This window comes from Pelobates fuscus, chromosome 13 (genome assembly GCF_036172605.1).
Source record: "Pelobates fuscus isolate aPelFus1 chromosome 13, aPelFus1.pri, whole genome shotgun sequence".
In the NCBI taxonomy this organism is placed as follows: domain Eukaryota; kingdom Metazoa; phylum Chordata; class Amphibia; order Anura; family Pelobatidae; genus Pelobates; species Pelobates fuscus.
In genome coordinates, this window is record NC_086329.1 from 21,716,247 (window position 1) to 21,737,296 (window position 21,050).

The window sequence follows — 21,050 nt, forward strand, 5'->3', positions numbered from 1 at the left end:
TCTTCATAGGGGCAGTTTGTTCTTATTTATAAAATGTGAAGAATAAGGATAAGCGTGTGTGAGCCAGTCGCTCCTGGTGATCAGCTTACAAGTGAAGAACAAGCTAGTTTTTCCAGTGCACGTCACTGACTGTGACAGTACTCTCCAAACCACATAAAAAATTAGTACTCATTGAGATGGAAGGGGGGTCGCTAGATGGGCTCCCTCTGTGATGGCACACTGTAGCCGTTCCACTCTGAGGAATTTAGTCTGATTTTTCATAGAGTAGTGCTGACTGCGCTCTTAGGACCTGGATTTTCAAATGTGTTGCTTTGCTACTCGAGCATATGTAAACATAAATAAAACAAATTTTGCATTGGATCACGTTAATTCTGGAACATGAGTTAGTGTGATTCCCCAAGAGGAACATGATTAACAGCTAAATGGATAATGTTTGTCTGTCTGACCACTTATGAGACACTAATTCTTGTCTCCACTGTGAGATATCTAAGACAAGAATTGGAATAAGACTCTAAATTACACCCCCAATCTAAAATTATTATTATGTGCATGTATATTTTTTTCTTTTATGATTCTTGCTGCTATATGTGCTAATTTAGAGTGAGTTGCAGAAACTGGGTGGTTAACCTTCTCCTATATTTTGTTAATTTTAGGGTAAATTTCAGATAATAGTGAATGAGATTAGTGGCCAGCCTATTGTAGTGAGTGAAACACACAAGTTCTCACTAATGCTACGAATATAGAATTTCCATAAAAGGTTTGTAAACCATTTGGAATTACCAGGATTTCTACATACATTATTTAGAATAAGTGTCCTGATCTTCATCCAAGTCATAATTATAGACAAACACAATATGAATTAAATAATACCATACCGACAGGGCCTTTCATATTTTTATGGAAGACATTGCGGATTTATTTACAGAGCCAGATGGAAAAAGTAAGTGAATCTGTGTTTTATTCAATCTTCTAAAAGCTATGTGGAGTCAAGTGTTACAGTATAGGAGATAAACGTGGAAGTTGGCTATGCACAGTTTAAATAAAGGGACACAGAGACTAACTAACAAATTTGTTCTTCTACAAAAAGATCGGTTGGTTACACCTTGATCCCAACAACTTTCACAAGACATTAGAAGACACATGATAGAGATGCACAGAGCTGGGAAAGGAAATGCTTAGCTAAAGACTCAAGTGGTTATCAGTCAATAGTAAGACAAAGTTTCTACAAATTGACTTTTGAAGATTCTAGATTGTTAATATTCTAGGGGTCAAGCTGAGATCACAGCAATAGCACAACTTGTGATCCTGATATAATTTAGAAAAAATACACAAGGGTAAAAGACAAATTCTTCCAGAAACTCTAAAAACCTCAAAAGTCTTTGTTCATGTGTCCACTATCAAAAAATAAGGACACCACAAAGAAAATTACTGGTGTCTAAAAACAACATTGTTGCTGTCAGTCAAGTTTGCTCAAGACCACCTGGATGTTCCACAGTGCTTCTGGAAAAATGTGCTGTGGACAGATGCACAGCGCTATGTGTGAAGAAAATGGCACTGCACCACCAACACCAAAATCGTATGCCAACTGTGAAGCTTGGTGGAGAGAGTATCATGGTTTGGGGCTGCTTTGGTGCTTCAGGGCCTGAATGCATTGCAGTCATTGAAAAAGCAATGCATTAATTAAAAAAAATAAAAATAAAAAATGGATCAAGACATTTTGCAGTAGTCTATAATTTCAAGCTTAAGAGAGGTTGGGTAATGCAACAAACAATGACCCAAAGCACACAAGCGATTCAACTAAAGAATGGCTAAAAAGAAGAAAGTGTGTTTTTGATTGCCCTAGTCACAGTCCTGACCTTAATTCAATTTAGATGCTGTGGCATGACCTGAAGAGGGCTGTGCAACTGCAACATCCTAGAAATATCGATGAAATAAAACAGACCTGTACCGAGGAATAGTCCAAAATTTATCTTCAATGCAAGTCTTATAAGAAGTTCCAGGTTTTGGTCTAGATCAGTGATGGCGAACCTTTTTGAGCCCGAGTGCCCAAACCGCAATACATGGCAACTTTTTTTTCCTTAAAGTGCCAACACGGCAATTGCGTGTGGGGGGGGGTGGGGTGCGTGTGTGTGTGGGGGGGGTGTTGTATGTGAGGGGTGCTGTGTAAGTGTGTATGAGGGGTGCTGTGTAAGTGTGTATGAGGGGTGCTGTGTAAGTGTGTGAGGGGTGCTGTGTAAGTGTGTGAGGGGTGCTGTGTAAGTGTGTGAGGGGTGCTGTGTAAGTGTGTGAGGGGTGCTGTGTAAGTGTGTGAGGGGTGCTGTGTAAGTGTGTGAGGGGTGCTGTGTAAGTGTGTGAGGGGTGCTGTGTAAGTGTGTGAGGGGTGCTGTGTAAGTGTGTGAGGGGTGCTGTGTAAGTGTGTGAGGGGTGTTGTGTAAGTGTGTGAGGGGTGTTGTGTAAGTGTGAGGGGTGTTGTGTGTGTGTGTGTGTGAGGGGTGTTGTGTGTGTGTGAGGGGTGTTGTGTGTGTGAGGGGTGTTGTGTGTGTGTGTGTGAGGGGTGTTGTGTGTGTGTGTGTGTGAGGGGTGTTGTGTGTGTGTGTGAGGGGTGTTGTGTGTGAGGGGTGTTGTGTGTGAGGGGTGTTGTGTGTGAGGGGTGTTGTGTGTGTGTGTGTGTGTGTGTGTGAGGGGTGTTGTGTGTGTGAGGGGTGTTGTGTGTGAGGGGGGTGCTGTGTGTGTGTGTGAGGGGGGTGCTGTGCGTGCTGTGTGTTTGGGGGGGTGCTGTGTGGTGTGTAAGTGCTGTGTAAGTGTGGGGGGGGTGCTGTGTGTGTGTTTGGGGGGGTGCTGTGTGTGTGTGTTTGGGGGGGTGCTGTGTGTGTGTGTTTGGGGGGGGTGCTGTGTGTGTGTGTTTGCGGGGGGCGCTGTGTGTGTGTGTGTTTGGGGGGGGCGCTGTGTGTGTTTGGGGGGGGTGCTGTGTGTGTGTTTGGGGGGGGTGCTGTGTGTGTGTGGGGGGGGGTGCTGTGTGTGGGGGGGGTGCTGTGTGTGTGTGTGTGGGGGGGGTGCTGTGTGTGTGTGTGGGGGGGGGTGCTGTGTGTGTGTGTGTGTGTGTGGGGGGGGTGCTGTGTGTGTGTGTGGGGGGGGGTGCTGTGTGTGTGTGTGTGTGTGGGGGGGGGGGGGTGCTGTGTGTGTTTGAGGGGGTGCTGTGTGTATGTGAGGGGGTGCTGTGCGTGGGGTAGGGGTGCTGTATGTGTGTGTGAGGGGGGTGCTGTGCGTGGGGTAGGGGTGCTGTATGTGTGTGTGAGACGGGTGCTGTGCTGTGTGGGAGGTAGGGGTACTGCTGGCGGGGTATGGGTACTGCTGTGGGGGGTATGGGTACTGTGTGTGGGGGGTAGGGGTGCTGTGGGGGGGTAGGGGTGCTGTGTGTGGGGGGTAGGGGTACTGCTGGGAAGTAGGGGTACTGCTGAGGGGTAGGGGTACTGTGTGGGGGGGTAGGGGTACTGTGTGGGGTGGTAGGGGTACTGTGTGGGGTGGTAGGGGTACTGTGTGGGGTGGTAGGGGTACTGTGTGGAGGGGTAGGGGTACTGTGTGGAGGGGTAGGGGTACTGTGTGGAGGGGTAGGGGTACTGTGTGGAGGGGTAGGGGTACTGTGTGGGGGGTAGGGGTACTGCTGGGGGGTATAGGGGTGCTGTGTGTGGGTAGGGGTACTGTGTGTGGGGGGTAGGAGTACTGCTGGGGGTGGTAGGGGTACTGCTGGGGGGTAGGGGTACTGCTGGGGGGGGTAGGAGTACTGCTGAGGGGGGGTAGGGGTGCTGGGGGGGTAGGGGTACTGTTGTGGGGGAGGAGAGGTACTGCTGGGATGGTAGGGGTACTTCTGGGGGGGTGGGGTGGTGCTGTGGGGGGTAGGGGTGGTGCTGTGGGGGGTAGGGGTGGTGCTGGGGAGATAGGGGTGGTGCTGTGGGGGGTAAAGGTACTTCTGGGGGGGTAGGGTGCTGCTGGGGGTGGTAGGGGTACTGCTGATGGTGGTAGGGGTACTGCTGGGGGGTAGGGGTGCTGGGGGGTAGGGGTACTGTTGTGGGGGAGGAGGGGTACTGTTGTGGGGGAGGAGGGGTACTGCTGGGGTGGTAGGGGTACTTCTGGGGGGGGTAGGGTGGTGCTGTGGGGGGTAGGGGTGGTGCTGGGGAGATAGTGGTGGTGCTGTGGGGGTAAGGGTACTGCTGGGGGGGTGCTGTGGGGGTAGGGGTGGTGCTGGGGAGATAGGGGTGGTGCTGTGGGGGGTAAGGGTACTTCTGGGCGGGTAGGGTGCTGCTGGGGGGTGCTGTGGGGGGTAGGAGTGGTGCGGGGGAGATAGGGGTGGTGCTGTGGGGGGTAAGGGTACTTCTGGGGGGGTAGGGGTGGTGCTGGGGAGATAGGGGTGGTGCTGGGGGGTAAGGGTACTTCTGGAGGGGTGGTGCTGGGGGGTGCTGTGGGGGGTAAGGGTACTTCTGGGGGGGTGCTGTGGGGGGTAAGGGTACTTCTGGGGGGTGGGGTGGTGCTGTGGGGGCTAGGGGTGGTGCTGGGGAGATAGGGGGGTAAGGGTACTTCTGGGGGGGTAGGGGTGCTGTGTGTCAGTATCCCCCCCTCCCTCCTTCTTACCTTTAATGAAGTGGGGGGGGGGGGGACACACAGCCATCCCTGGTGGTCCGGTGGTGGCAGGCAGTGCTTCCGGTTCGGGAGGCAGGGGAGGGATCTGTGATGCTGAACCCTCTGTCTTCCCGCGCGATGCTGTGTGGAGCGTTGCCATGGTAACACTCGGCAACGCTCCACACAGCATCGCGCGGGAGGACAGGGATCAGCATCACAGATCCCTCCCCTGGCTCCCGAACCGGAAGCAGAGTAGGCGCCTGCCGTTTCGGGCAGGCAGGTGCCTACTCTGCAGTGATGGCGGACCTGTGGCCGCGTGCCCACAGAAAGGGCCCGGCGTGCCACCTGTGGCACGCGTGCCATAGGTTCGCCATCACTGGTCTAGATGGTTGTTGCTAAAAGGGTTCATTTACTTTTTCCAGCCTGCATTGTGGATGACTACTTAATGTCTTCAATAAGGATTTGAAAAGTATTGGAGGGCAGTCATGGTGACACGTACTGAGAACCACTAGCTATATTTAGGCTATTACGCTTGTTTTACCTGCGGACCCAGCCCTGTCCTGGTACCAATCATGGAATTTACCATAGATCTAATCAAGCTATTTGGAGCCTGCATGCTCCACGTCTGCAAATTATGTCAGCCATCGAGCGTTAAGGCCTAGACAGGTGTTATGGTGGGAGAAGCAGCCAATCACCTGCCTGGTGTGAATGCTGCACTTGGCTTGAAGCAGAGGTTTTTCTTGTGTCCTCTTTTCCCCCACCATTGGACCGATGGGGGGTATCCCAGCCCCTCTGCTGAGGCCATTCAATAGGACAACCACAAAGAAATCGACTTCCAAAACTGGACTCACTTTGGCAGCAAGCTGGCTCAGAGACCCATGTAATACCTCCCCATATACTCGCCAACTTGGGAGACTCTACTGGAAGTTGATGCATCGATGTGTACTACAAGGGACTCACCTGGGCCTGCTGAGTGATCCACTTTTACAAAATCAGACACTGACTCTGAGTCAGACCTGGGTCTGTTATAGAAACATAGAATGTGACGGCAGATAAGAACCATTCGGCCCATCTAGTCTGCCCAATGTTCTAAATACTTTCATTAGTCCCTGGCCTTATCTTATAGTTAGGATAGCCTTATCCTATCCCACACATGACTAAACCTCTTTACCGTGTTAACCTCTATCACTTCAGCTGGAAGGCTATTCCATGCATCCACTACCCTCTCCGTAAAGTAATAATTCCTGATATTATTTTTAAACCTTTGTCCCTCTAATTTAAGACTATGTCCTCTTGTTGTGGTAGTTTTTCTTCTTTTAAATATAGTCTCCTCCTTTACTGTGTTGATTCCCTTTATGTATTTAAATGTTTCTATCATATCCCCCCTGTCTCGTCTTTCCTCCAAGCTATACATGTTAAGATCCTTTAACCTTTCCTGGTAAGTTTTATCCTGCAATCCATGAACCAGTTTAGTAGCCCTTCTCTGAACTCTCTCTAAAGTATCAATATCCTTCTGCAGATACGGTCTCCAGTACTGTGTTCAATACTCCAAGTGAGGTCTCACCAGTGTTCTGTACAATGGCATTAGCACTTCTCTATTTCTACTGCTAATACCTCTCACTATACAACCAAGCATTCGGCTAGCATTTCCTGCGGTTCTATTACATTGTCTGCCTACCTTTAAGTCATCAGAAATAATTACCCCTAAATCCCTTTCCTCAGATGTTGAGGTTAGGACTCTATCAAATATTCTGTACTCTGCCCTGGGGTTTTTAAATCCAAGATGCATTATCTTGCACTTATCCACATTAAATGTCAGTTGCCACAATGCTGACCATTTTTCTAGTTTACCTAAATCATTTGCCATTTGACTTATCCCTCCTGGAAAATCAACCCCGTTACATATCTTAGTATCATCAGCAAAAAGACATACCTTACCAGCAAGACCTTCTGCAATATCACTAATAAAAATATTAAAGAATGGGTCCAAGTACAGATCCCTGAGGTACCCCACTGGTGACAAGACCATGCGTCAAATATATATTTCATTGACTACAACCCTCTGTTGCCTGTCACTCAGCCACTGCCTTACCCATTCAACAATATTGGAATCCAAACCTAAAGATTGCAGTTTATTGATAAGCCTTCTATGTGCAACAGTGTCAAAAGCCTTACTGAAATCTAGGTAAGCAATGTCTACTGCACCACCCATATCTATTATTTAAGTTACCCAATCAATAAGATTAGTTTGGCATGATCTCCCTGAAGTAAACCCATGTTGTCTCTGATCTTGAAATCCATGTGATTTTAGATGTTCAACAATCCTAGCCTTTAAAATGGTTTCCATTACTTTCCCCACTACTGAAGTAAGGCTTACGGACCTATAGTTGCCCGACTCCTCCCTACTACCTGTTTTGTGAATGGGCACAACATTCGCTAACTTCCAATTATCTTTGACTACTCCTGTTAACAATGATTGGTTAAATAAATCTGTAAATGGTTTTTCTAGTACACCACTAAGCTCTTTTAATACCTTTAGTTGTATTCCATCAGGTCCCACTGACTTATTTGTCTTTACTTTTGACAGTTGAAATATAACTTCTTCCTCTGTAAACTCACATGTATCAAATGACTCATTTGTCCTTTTTCCTAACTGAGGCCCCTTTCCTTCATTTTCATCTGTAAATACTGAACAAACATATTAATTGAGTCAGTCAGCTAGACCTTTATCCTCTTCTACATACCTTCCTTCTTTTGTTTTTAATCTAACTAATCCTTGTTTTACTTTCCTTTTCTCATTTATGTATCTAAAAAAACGTATGCTATGTATTCTCTATATTGGCGTCCTCTCTGTGTGGGTTGACGCGCTCTCTACTACCTCATTTTCCAGCCAGGCACTCAAAAGTATTCCATAATTGTTTTTCTTTTATGTACCATAGTATAGGTTATTGTATATCACACTTTTGAGATATACCAGCTTTTCTTTATTTCAACATTAAAAAAACAAGAACAAAAAAAAAACACATTTGCAGCTTACACTTTTTGGCTATGATGGTGGTTATTTCTTCTTGCTTTTGTTTGACATCATACATATATGTGTGTATGTAATACTCCACAACAAATATTTCAATTTACAAAAATGTGGAAAGTACAACTGGTTGTGTATCCGCTTAGTCAGATTGAGTTTGACTATAATTGTAAAGCAGGAAAAGATAAAACCACATTTTGTTTGTAGTCAATGCGGAAGTCCTGGTAATTCCGAAGGGTTCACAATGTTTTGCAACTGCAAACTGTGTGTGCTCAGTATCATGCACTATGTCATATCTCTATCTAGGTCCATTTTTATAATTTAAAGGTTTCATCATTAACCCCTTAAGGACCAAACTTCTGGAATAAAAGGGAATCATGACATGTCACACACGTCATGTGTCCTTAAGGGGTTAAACTAAGCATTATGTTTTTTGGTGCTTTGTTTTTCCTATTTCATTGCTATGTTATTCACAAGAGGTATGTGCTTATATTTAGTCTAATTGCTAAAATCACTCACTGACACAGCCATATGTCACACACACACAACTTGTGTATTTGTGGCAAGCGGGCACTCCGCAGGGAATATACACCTATATTTGTATATGAGTGGAAGGAGACACTTGGATCAGTTAAACCCCCATGCATAACTGCAGCCCGCAGCATACTGCCATTTAATGTTGCATGCTAAAGCTGCTATATAGACCTTGTAAACTCATTACACCTACGAGCTCCTGAAAAGCTGATAATGCTGGATTAAAGTCATATATCTAGGGTAGCTGTCGATAAATTACGCCAAGCTGTATGATTGTTTTATGTGGAATGTATTGATCTCGCACTGCCAGCCACAATAAGAACAGCTGATAAAACAAGTGGATTTTCCTCCTGGGACAGGTTTATACTCTGTGTTTATTTAATTGAATAGAAATGCTTGGCCTCTGTTTAAATGTCGCATATAAGGCATTAGTGACTCTCTGCATTCCGTGAGGCGTGTTTGTTATTGGATAAAAGATTAAGTAGGAGGGGGAGTTATGGGAAAGACACAGATCTTGGGGAGGGATACTGGTTAACACTTAATGAGAAAAAGGCACGAGGCAGCTGAGAATAGTGTGTGTTTGGTTGGGTACTGGATTATTGTGTAAATTGAGAGCGATAAAGCTGCGGGGCAGTTGTGAAAGCATAAGTGGGATGACAGGGAAGAAGATGTTGTGGACAGTTGTGGCATATGTATGCATTCCTGGGCACTGCCTTATTTGCTGGTGAAAACATTTAAAGGGTCTTAGTGTAATTGGAAAAAGTAAAACTTGAATAATACAAGCCAACGATCATCGCTACCATCTAAGTCAAATATGGTTAACTCTAAAATGTGTGATTGGCACTTCAGTTCTGCTAATATTTGTCATTATTCAAATTATGGAAGGCTGAGATTATTGGAGGACGGGAGGCAGAGAGGAGATTTAGAAAGAGGTGTAAGAGGATTTTTGTGCATTAGCAAAATGTGGAGGATGTAACAAATCTATATCCGGTATTATTTTTACATTATACACTGAGCTTCCAAATCTAATTATTTACTCCCTCCCCAACTACATATCTTGCCAATGTAGTAGCTGATTGTAATAAGTATAATTAGTCCACCCAAAATATTACACACATCTATTTTCATTTTGCTCTTTCCTACGAAAGAGACGATAGTTCAGTTTAAAATCTGGTGAGGAGAGGTAAAAATATACATATAAAATTCATAGACCTATATTTTATATTATTGCTCCAGGACATCTGCATTTTATATCACACAGAGTTCGTACAACCAGAGAATCACAATGCAGGAGAGGGCAAACTGGAAGCATCAGGGGGATATATATATCCTTCAGCCAATAACTGCCTCAATTTTTTTTCCTTCCCCAGCTGTCCTCAGGCTTGTATGGGGATTAATATTTTTGTTTTATTTTGTTGAGGCTATTTTCTCTCTCTTTCTCTAATCTATTTTTGTATCTCCCTTTTTTATAATTGTTATGGGAAATCCTTTCCTAATGCTTATGGGGGTATGTAGGAACTTGAATCCTATTTTTCCATAATGATTGTCTTGCTGGGGTTGCCAGTTCTTCGCTAGTTAATGGGTGCCAACTAGTTTAATATTTATATGGGAAAACTTTGCTCATGAATGGCTGCGGAGAGAACATCTCTGTTCTTTGTTATGTTTAATAGGCAGTTCTAAAGAGTAAGTTTATTTTAGTATAGTGTATGTGTTCCATAGCCCTTTCTGTGCTACAAAAGAGATTGGATGTTGTAGATTCAGATAATTGAGGTGTTAACTGTGATGCTTCTTGCTAGACACCGGCTTACTATAGTTTGCAAGGGTAAGCAGCCTTTGGCACTCCAGATGGTGTGGAGTACATCTCCCATAATGCTATATTGCTGGCAACATATCCGGGACAATGTAGTCCACAACAATTGGAGTACCAGAGGTTGCAAACTCCTCTACCCCCCCTCCCCCCCAACCCCCCATTTTAAAGAATCTGAGGAAATTTAAATAGGTGTAATGAGTAGTTGGGACATTTAAACACAACATATTTAAAAAACAATTAAGTAAAAAAATGAATTAAATCCATGTTAATCTAAATTTTTATTTTACAATTCACAAAATGATTTATGTTAATGTAACATTGTACTTTCAAAATATATAAAAACAAAACAAAAATAAAACTAAATTGTTTGCTTTCCGAGCCAGAAGTACAAGAGGACTCCATACTTATCAAGCTTTAGGTCCTGGGTCATAGTCATGAAGCTCTCCTAGGTCCTGAACCTGAGCAATGTAGTCCTGCTATGCCCTGGAGCATAGTCGGGGAGTTCTCTTAGTTCCTGAGGCATAGTCCTGGTGCTCTCATAGGTCCTGAGGCACAGTCGGGGAGCTTTCCTAGGTCCCGGGGCATAGTCAGGGAGCTCTCCTAGGTCCTGAGGCATAGTCGGGGAGCTCTCTTAGGTCCTGGGGCATAGTCAGTGAGCTCTCCTAGCTCCTGAGGCATAGTCGGGGAGCTCTCTTAGGTCCTGGGGCGTAGTCGGTGAGCTCTCCAAGGTACTTAGCTCTTTAGGGCTTGAACATGGATGGTGACTAAATACAAAGGCTGAATATAGGTATCACCAGTTAAAAGGACACTATAGGCACGCAGACCACTTCAGCTCATTGAGGTGGTCTGGGTGCACTGTCCTTGTCACTTAACCCTGCAATTGTAATTATTGCAGATTTTGAGAAACTGCAATAATTACATTGCAGGATTAACTCCACCTCTAGTGGCTGTCTACCAGACAGTGCGCAAGTGAATGGGGACACTTTAGGCTAAGAATACAATTTTGAAAACATATTAGCCTTGCACACAAACTCCATCCCCCCTGTGTGCGGCACTCTACTGTATTCAGGTACAATGTCAAAGAAAATTTTCGTTTGCGTTAATAGTAATTGTGGTTCACGATACAGTACTTAACTTGGGACATGACCTGGGAGTTTTCTCGCAGCTTATAGGACAAGAGGAAACATTATAATTTTGAAGAGCTAAATAAAGTTTCACTAGTGTATCTATTTGTTGTGCTCCAGCATAATCAGTAATCTTACCTGTGTTCTGCTACATACATACAGAGCTTTTTTTTTTTATTTACTGAGACCCATACAGTTCTCGTAGGTCATGTGAATGAATCAAATAACAGGGTCCTGGATAGTAAAAATTAGCATTTGCTACAGGTTTAAGCAGGGGGAATAACAAGGTCATGTGAAACAAGACATGCTGTACAAGTTCTAAGATAGATAAACAGAAGTAAAGTATAAGAAATAGTATAAGCAGGGAAGGGAAGAATTCACAGAATACTTAGAAGCAAAGAACTTTCTCATTGTTCTTTACACACAATGATGCTGCTTTGTGCCTTCCTGATTTGAATAGGATGGAGTTGTCATGGCACTGGGGCATAACAATATACAGCTCTCCATGGCCAAAACAATAGCGTTTTTTAACACAAGCCGGGAGTTTAATGAATTGTATATGGGTAACCAAAAGCAGGTTACAATCTGTGCAATGATCTCCAAACATAAGCCTGTAAACGTCTTGTTTTTTTTTTTTTTTTTCCTATGACACTTGGTCAAATCAGGTAACTCTAACCTACATCTGATGAGTTTGACAGAATGATAGGAGAAGGTGGTGATTAGAGGTAATTTTCTTTGCAGCGGATCTGTCAGAGCCTAATGAAGCAAGAACGCCTTTCCATCAGGTGGACCCTGAGAATGTCTTTGGTGGGAGGGTAAAGAAATCAGACCAAAAAAAAAAAATATAAATGGCTCTAATTGAGAACATAAAGAGATAAATGATAAAGTTTGAAACAGCTGGAAATGGCTTTTAAAGGAATCTTTAAGGATTATTTATCTTCCTGGGAGGTCTCTTGTCTCCATGGTGACACGGCCAGTAGATACTGAGGGAGAATGAAAGTCAAGGTTCTCTTGTGGACATCCAGAGGGGGCGATGCTGAATGAAATAAAGGAGAGAGTGAGTGAGATAGAGCTGTCCTGTAATTACTGAGTAACAAAAGAGTACATGTGATAAATGCGTAAATCCTTTTTGTACAGACCTATCAAAGCAGTATGTCAGGTGCATGCATTTATGTTAGAGCCAGCTACCTATTGCATGTTCTCTCATTTTGGAGGTGGATATTTATGCAAGGTTGGTGTGTGGCTGAGGATAATATCAATTCTAGTTTCATAGTAAATTGGGTGTGCAGAATGGATTATGTTGGCTTCTTGAGTTCTGGAAGTCAGAGGGATAATTTATAGAAAAGTAGTAACACAACTACAGTCTGACCTGCAAAGATATGTCGTCCATAGTACACAGTACCTGCTAACCACTTACTATGTTTACAGCCAGATATAAGCCATTTCAGAATATGTATTGTACAAGTTTAGCTAATACACCACAGCTGGGTGATTGGAAAGAATAGAGAATTGGGCCCTAGCTGTGGACTAACAGAACAAAGCACTAGACAAGACATGTCTCTATAGACCCCAACCAATGCAATAACCTTTATGTGGTCTTCCATTCACAGCTGGAAATAAAAAAAATCTGTGTCATAGAGCCACTGGTAAAACCCAATTATACAGGTGTATGAAATATTGTGTTCTCTCTTTGAATGGCTTGGCATATTGAATGGGGGTGGATGGGATAATAGTCTGTGATTAAATGCTGTGAAGAAGCCTTCATGCAGACAAATACAATTCAAGTATTATATCCAGTTTATTTGCACTTTGCCAGTAATCATATTATTTGAACAGTCTGCTTATATTTGCATGAAATGTGATATGTAGCTTGTGTTTGCCACAATTATCTAAATGCAGTCTTACCTGCTCATAATTGAATGAAAGGAGAGGTCCTGCAATATATATCGCCTGTAAAAGTGTCACTGCAAAAATATATATTTTAAGAATTTTGGTCACAGGTCTTTTCACTAGTATAACGGTTTATTTTTAATTGTTAATGGTGTCTCAACCAATCACCTTTATAAGAATTGCCCTGCATTTATAGCGCAGTATGCAAGACTATGAACGTTGGTTACATCAGGGTTAAAGGCATACTCCAAGTACCATAACCACTACAGCCTGTGGTAGTGTTTATAGTGTGAAGAGTGCTCTGGTATTTAAGAATAGCTTGACAACTTTAGGGGAATCGCTCTGGGAATCCACACTGTCTGCTTCTGGATTCTAGTAGAAGAAGAATCCGATGAGCTTCACTGAGCTAAGCAGAGTTGTGCAGGGGTCACCCCCATCGATTGAGTGCATCAGTTGAGAACATTCAACCAATGAGCACAGCCATGTATTGTGCAGTGATTGGCCCAAGGGAGACATCTGGCTTCTCCTGTAGGCGAACCAAGGTAATTGTCAACCTGTTCTTAAATAGTTTGACACTTTAACCTGGGAGCGTGCAAGGGCTTTCCTGGTACCTTAACTACTACAGCGAGAGTTTGTGTTTGTGTTTACTTTTAATATACATATAATAGAAAATTCTTCACATGTGGAAGAAAAGTTTTACATATGTTATAGGTGGATTGCATTGTTTTATTCAATATTGTAATTTATAGAGAAGCTCCCCTTAAGAGTTCAATAAATTTAAATCTATTTTAGACCAGCCAGTTTTGGCATTTTTGACATTGGGTGTCATGGGATATAAGGCACTTCTCTCAAGGTGTGAGAAGCAAGCATTCTCCCAGCTCTTGGTTATAAGAAGGCAGTTCTTTCAAGGACTGATACAGAAGTATGAAGCTCCCTCTTGTCTTGTGATATATTATGCTCCTCACAATTATGAGATACCAGCAGACAGGACTCTCAAAACATTAGTGTAGAAGCTCGGAGATCTTACAGTTTCACTAGTAAAGACACAAACCGTACTAGGAAACAGCCCACAAGTACAGTTGTTTATGTAGTGCCGACATATACCGCAGTGCGGTACAATAGGCAAAGCAAGATAAACCAATAATTCTAACAAAATGTGTTTGACATATGGGTACAGTAGGTGAAGAGGTCACTGCCGAAACGAGCTTACAATCTAAAAAAACAATAGTGGACAGAGTTATAGTTGTCGTATTTGCAGCACCCTCACATAACTATATATTTTGTGTTTGTTGCTCAGAATATCCTTAAGGCAGTTGTGGGAAAGAAGTGCGTTTTTTGCGTCCTGGCAGCTCCTGTCTGATAAATGTCTTACTGGAAGTGCGGTGATTTCATGTCCGCCATCGTGGAAGAAGAGAGTGATATCAATCATAGGAATGTGTCTGTCATACATCTTTGATTGTGTCTGCATCATTCTTGAATACTTAGAGAAGAGAGGGGTAAATATTCCAGTATAACTCTCTGATCTGAATGTGCATAGTGGGCATTAGAGGAGAGACCCTTTGGTAGGTTTGCTATGATGTGCTAGTTGTGTTTAAAAGCCTTATCGATTAAGTTATCCATGTTATTTTTACCCGGTTTTAACTGGTGCAGATAGTACATTGTACATCTCTCTATTTCATAGTGGGTAACAACCCCAGTCCCCACTGTTTCGCATTAAGGATGTAAGATTGCTAGGCGATGATGGCGACATTGCACTGCTTGTCATGGTGACACGTTGACAACACGTTTTATAAAAATGATCACTGCAGATTTAATTTAATTTATTCTTTTTATTGCACTATCCAGAAAATAGGTTAAAAATATATGAAAAACAATAGATTTTAAATACTTTTAAAAAGTGACTTTTTACATTTCAAACCCCCATGTAATAGTCAGCTGGCTATAGACACGTAACGTTCTATAGCACTGCTTCACTCACTTCATATGTGGTGTTTCACTGACCTGTACTACAGTTGACATATTTCTACAGCAGAAAGCTAACAGCCTAACGACAACTCCCAGAAAATTAAGCCAAGATAACAACATTTACAGCAATATATATACAGTGGTACCTCGGTTTACAAACGCCTCGATTAACATAATTTTTGGTTTACAAATGTAAATCCATTGAAAATAAGGCCTCTGTTTACAAATTTATTTTTAAATACAAAGCAAGTTTCCCCATGATGCATTGCTTTTGGGAGGATTATAGCGCCGCCCATGTGCATGCTGGAGTCTGTGGGTAGCATGTGGCGTAGAGTGTGGAAGTGTTGGAGCATTTTTTGGGACTTTTGGAGACATTCTGGAATTTATTTGCAGCGGTTTTGGGACTTTTTGGGTGCATTTCTAAAGCGGTGGAAAGGTAGGGAGCTAAGCTTTGTCGTTTGCATGCCTTTTAACTGTGTGTTCTGCATTGTGGGTTGGTTTCCATGCCAGTTCATCTTGACATTTTTTCTGACCTCCGGAACGGAAATGTGGTTTTTAATGCATTCCTTGGGGAAACCACGTTTCGGTTTACAAATTTTTCGCAATACAAAACGACCCAGAGAACGCATTAGATTCATAAACCGAGGTACCACTGTATATACAAAGAGAAAACCTCTTTTGGTGGGGTGGTGCAGATGGGTGTGCTACAAAACTGAAATTATATTTTCACATAACATAGCTAATTGTAAACGAACATATTGCATCAATCCTATGGGAGCCTACATGGCCCCTTTGAATAGCAAATCTCGTCTAAATCTCGGTTGCAGTGTATATGACAGCTCTTATCTCACTTCATTGGGTTTTATGCTGCCAGTTTGTATTCATAGGTCACTTAAAATGAATTCAGCTTAAAAGATTGCTTGCAACAAGCTGTATGTGAGGGGAAGCGAACAGGGAGGTCTGTAGTAGGTTATATAGAGTCTTTACATATGAATGCTCACATAAGCTTCATGTGCGCAATGGGTGGTGGTGGTGTTGGGGTTAATCTCCTCCCTTTTCGGGATCAAGAGACACCACTTTGAATTGTTAATTTGAGCTGCTTTAGAATCTGAATAATATTATGTCATTAGTACGGTTTCCAGTTGTGCTGCAAATCCGTTATCATTATAACTGTAATTATGTTATAAACTGTGGTTCTACTTATATTGGTTTAAATTCTGTTCTGAGGTTGGGATTATCGAGAATTGTGAGAGCTTGTCTTATCATCCTGCAAATCAATACGTGCTGCACCTGTGCTAAATAGTGCAGGCAGTGTGTGGTGACAATGTGTGTCTGTTCGATGTTGGTTGATGTAAGTGTGATTATTATTATTGCCATTTATATAGCGCCAACAGATTCCGTAGCGCTTTACAATATTATGAGAGAGGGGATTTAACTATAAATAGGGCAATTACAAGAAAACTTACAGGAACAATAGGTTGAAGAGAACGAGCTTACAGTCTATAGTGTATAATGCACTGTGTGATGACTGGGTTGGTTAATGCAATGGGATTTGATTGTGGTTGTGCGCTGGTGCAGTGTTGTTTTATTGTGTGTATGTTGAGTTTCTTATTCTGTGTTTGTGTGATGTATAACAATGATTGTGCTTACATCCTGGTCCAGTCAATGTTGGATGTGGAAATTCTTTATTTGTCCCCCCGCTGCCCGTTGCATATAATCAGAAGCAGCAATATGTCTCCTCATATTCCATTGTTAGGGCAAGCATTCGTGTAACAAAGTGACATGGCGTAAGTAGCTGCCACATCTGTGTGGCCGCAGGACTGGCTTCCTCAAGCATGCACAAATGTGGCATCTATGTTAGTTTGTTTTTGTTCCCTATATCTTCTAAATTTATTTTTGTTTTTCTTGTCTTGATTCTTATCCTTTCTGTTCTATGTTTGCTGTTCTTTATCCTTCTCTTTCTGACATTTCAGATCTCCCTTGTGGAGGATTATAGGCCCTTTCATCTTCACCAGAATAGAATGCAAATTGCCTCCCAGTCCAACTCTTACCCCCCTTTTTTTTCACCCTCCTCACTTACCCCTTTTCTCCCTTTCCCTCCTAAGTCTCTCCCAGTCCCACCTGCCTTTCCTGTGCACCTCCTCATTTACCTTCGTTGCCCCTTCACCTACCTTCTATTACCCTTCTTTTTCTCTCCCTCTCCTTCACAACCTCCTCACTTAATTTACATTCTCACCAAATTTTCTTGTCCCCAACACCATCTAATTTCTCCCTCCTCTCCTGCTTGCCCTTTATAAGCCCTATCTGCCTCCTTCCACTCTCCTAACTTCTGTATTATTTTCCCTCCATGGCTACCATCTCCTTCCTCACCTGCCTCCTACTATGTTGTCTGTTAAAGATTAAAGGAGCATTCCAAATGCTTCAAGGGTTACTCCAAGCACCGTGATCACTTCAGTGATCTGAAGTGGTCATAGTTCCTTGAGTCTGTATGTGCAGAGTTTTGCTATTAAATGATGCATATACAGAGTTTAATGATGTAACTTCATCTCCGTCACCTGTACAGGAGTAGAGAGCTCACAAGTAAATCAGAAAAAATCGATTATCAACTGGATGGGTTACTTCCTGGTTTGGTGAGCGCTTACAGGCTGCTAAAGCAAAACATGCCTATTAATAGCAAACTCTTAATAGGAACTCTAAATGCAAACCTAATAAAGTAGTATTCTAAATACATTTATGCATATATATTGCATTACGAAAATAGCTCAGCTCCAGCCTGGAGTGTTGTTTTAATGACGGAGTAGATTTCAGCACCATGGAGAGTGAACGCAGAATACGGTATTATGGCAGTGCAGAGTTTTTACTTTTTGCAGTAATTGTAGCGGTTGCAAAAGCAGAGATACATATGCTGTTTAAGATATATCAGCTGATTTTTTATCATGGGCTGTAGTAGGAATGAAAACAAAAATATCAGCAATGTTTTGCTAATAATCCAGTCTCTTATTTTACAGCTGGAGCCACCTACATATTTGGGAAAAGCGGTGGACTGATCCTGTACACCTGGCCACACAACGACCGCCCCAGCACTCGCACAGACAGATTAGCTGTGGGATTCAGCACAACTGTAAAGGACGGGATCCTAGTGCGAATTGATAGTGCTCCGGGACTCATGGACTTCCTGCAGCTCCACATAGTAAGTGAAATAAGACAATTCATTATTGTTTTACTGTTGCTCAGCAGTGCTAATGTTCCAAGACCGGACAGACCATACACTTTTTAGGAAGCAATTTACGCAGAACTGAACAGCTTTCCCTTCATAGATGAGAACATCAGCCCATTGATAAATAACAAACTGCCATGTCACACTCCCAGTCCACTTTTGGTGTGGTTAGTCCTTTGAGCCCCCATTCAAATACTTTGAGATTGATCTTACACACTGTTACATTTTTTTTTTTAAACTATTGTTTGTATAGTTTTGCTTATTTGAAATGTTTGCATATTAAAGTAAACACTATAGCAGTAGAAATAAAAATGTGTATTCCTAACCATGTAGTGCCCTGGTGGCTGTTTAAGTGACTGCCGCCCACCTACAGAGAGAAAGAAAGTCATTTTACTTACATTTTCTCCCTCGCAGTGCCATTCTTGGTCCTTTTGGCACACCTCCTTGGCTGAGATCCAGTGTTTTCCATAGAAAAGCATTGGGAGGCTAGTGTATATGTGCAGACCATCTGAAAGAAATAGAGTTTTACACTATTTCCTTGGATGCACCTCTAGTGGCTCTCTGAGTGACACTAGAGGTACTTAAAAGCTTCAATGAAAGCTTTGCTAATGGGGGAGGGGGATTGCATAAAAGTGGTCTGGATATCTAGAGTGTTCCTTTAAAATCATGAATATTGTGCTATACATTCAAATTGTTTGCTGTACACATAATGCATTTTTTTATGGTATGGTTATTTTAGTACACATATCTGTATTGGAAATTTTTGCTCTAATACCAAACCTTTTATAGACTCATGATACGATCATTAGAACCTAATTTGCCTCTTTTATACGATCAGCAACCATAATAATATTGGAAACATTTGCTTTAGCACCACACATTTTTTATCCAGACCGATTACATGATCATTGGAGTTTGTCTGCTCAATACAATGCTAATGTAGAGCTTTATAAAGTGGTTTACATGGATCAGGTTTAATAAGAAGCATTGTTTTTCTACTATGTGTTTTGTTTTTCTCTTTAGTATATTCACAATAGTCAGAAAAACATACATGTGGGGAAGTGGGGAAGGGGGTGGCGGGAGTAATAGTGATATTAATTCCAATGTGATAGAATTTGAAGAAGAAAAAGTCTTTTCTCTTCTACTGTTGACATCGATCAGGTAAGAGTCAAATATGGTGGCCACAGCCACCTAGACATGTGGTCAAATGCCGGTCGTAAGGGGTGTATTAAGCACCCTTTTCTTGTTACTTGTTCTTAGTGAAAGGATCACTGTACTGTAAATTTGGATCAAAGAGGCATATATTAGTAAAAAATGCATGAAAATGCTTTTGATAAAACTGCGTAACTATTTTTCTCATCTTGCCCTAAAAAAAACACAGATCCTGGCATTTTCCTAGCAAAACTGATAACTGCTTTGCAGGCTCAGTTGTCTGCAGTCAAGGTCACAAAGATTTTGCACCACCCAAGACTAATCCCATAAAAGCATAACTAAAAAAAAAAAAAAAAAAACCAAACAAACAGATTCTAACTCTTTTAGTCAGTGACTGCGTGTCCTATCTCTGACACCTTCTGGATGCTGAAGCACACATATTGACACAGTGTTTTGTTCTGGCCTTGATTTTGAAATGGAGCTCTCTGCAACACACTCTAATCATACTCCTTTTTGATGCCAGTCCAGTAAAGCAGGTTGCACACATTTTGCGGTCATTATTGACACAGGCCAATAGGAATGATTCTGGGTATATTTAAGTACAGTCTGACCACTCCTCTTTACCTTGTTGTGGTCTTTGTTACCTGAAAGTCTGCTCTTGTGAATCTATGTGTTTTCTGGCTAGTGACTGTTTATCGAATATTCTGAAATCTGGTATCCTAGACACAGCTCTATTTCTTGTTTAGTCATATCACTGTACAAATTGACATTGGGGACTGTGTTCTATACTCGCCCATATTAAGCCGGCTACTCTAAGGACCATTAATGTTTTCTTTACTTATGCTGAACCTAAATGTTTGTAGCCATAACTCTCATAAGTGAGATGAAATACAATTCTTAACCATGAGGATTTGCCAAATATTGGACTCTGCTGTAAAGTTTTTGTTATCCAAAAATTCATTATATTTGTAAATGCACCCCATAGCATTCCATTTCTCATACCATTTGCCAAATTACAATGTTTGCTTGTCCAGTGTTTTCATTAATAAATGATATGTTAAAGGGCTCTGGCTGTGCATTCATTCATAGACTACCTAGTGCTGTGTGTAGCTGCCAGAACTCCCGCTGAAGGTATGTATGGATGTGGACATGTCAGTCAAAGCTTTGCTGTTCTCATAGAAAACAGATGGATGCATTGTATGCCTGCTTGTCCTAGACTTTTCTCTCTTGAGTAAGATTAATGGTTGCGTCTCTGCATTTCTCATCCATGACATTGGCATTTCATGCTGTAGATGAGGCTTGTGACAGCCCAATTTTGGGAGAATAACAGATACAGGCACCAAGCCAGGATCACATAGTAATACCTTCCTGATGCAGGGACTCTTCTGCATATTCATACAAATGAGCAACATCTCAGCCTCAGGGACAAACCGATTTCTTCACAAATTTAGAGCAATCAGGACCCTAGCAGGTACCTTTTGGATCTAGTGTTTTCTTCTCAACTGTATGGATAACAGGGGCAATTAGTAATAGATACAGGAAGACCTCTTAAAATACATAGGGGGGGAGGCTCTACAGATTCAGTGAGATAAAGATCAGATCTTTCCCTAGAACTGTACTGTGTGTCTCTCTTTTCCCTGTGTAGCAGCTCCTCAAAGCCATCAGTTTCTAACATCAGTCTATTGTACAGTTCTGTGGAATATGTTTGAGCTTTAT

General features: G+C 42.3%; 1 protein-coding gene across 10 annotated transcripts in view; it reads left to right on the forward strand.

Annotated features, from left to right (window-relative positions):
* The window catches only part of NRXN3 (neurexin 3), a 532,717-nt gene that overhangs the window by 362,963 nt on the left and 148,704 nt on the right, over positions 1 to 21,050 (forward strand). For all 10 annotated transcript variants that reach the window (XM_063439595.1, XM_063439596.1, XM_063439597.1 and 7 more), the window contains one exon: positions 17,974 to 18,155. In XM_063439595.1, coding sequence (XP_063295665.1) covers positions 17,974 to 18,155 — 182 coding nt within the window. The remainder of the gene's footprint in view (positions 1 to 17,973; positions 18,156 to 21,050) is intronic.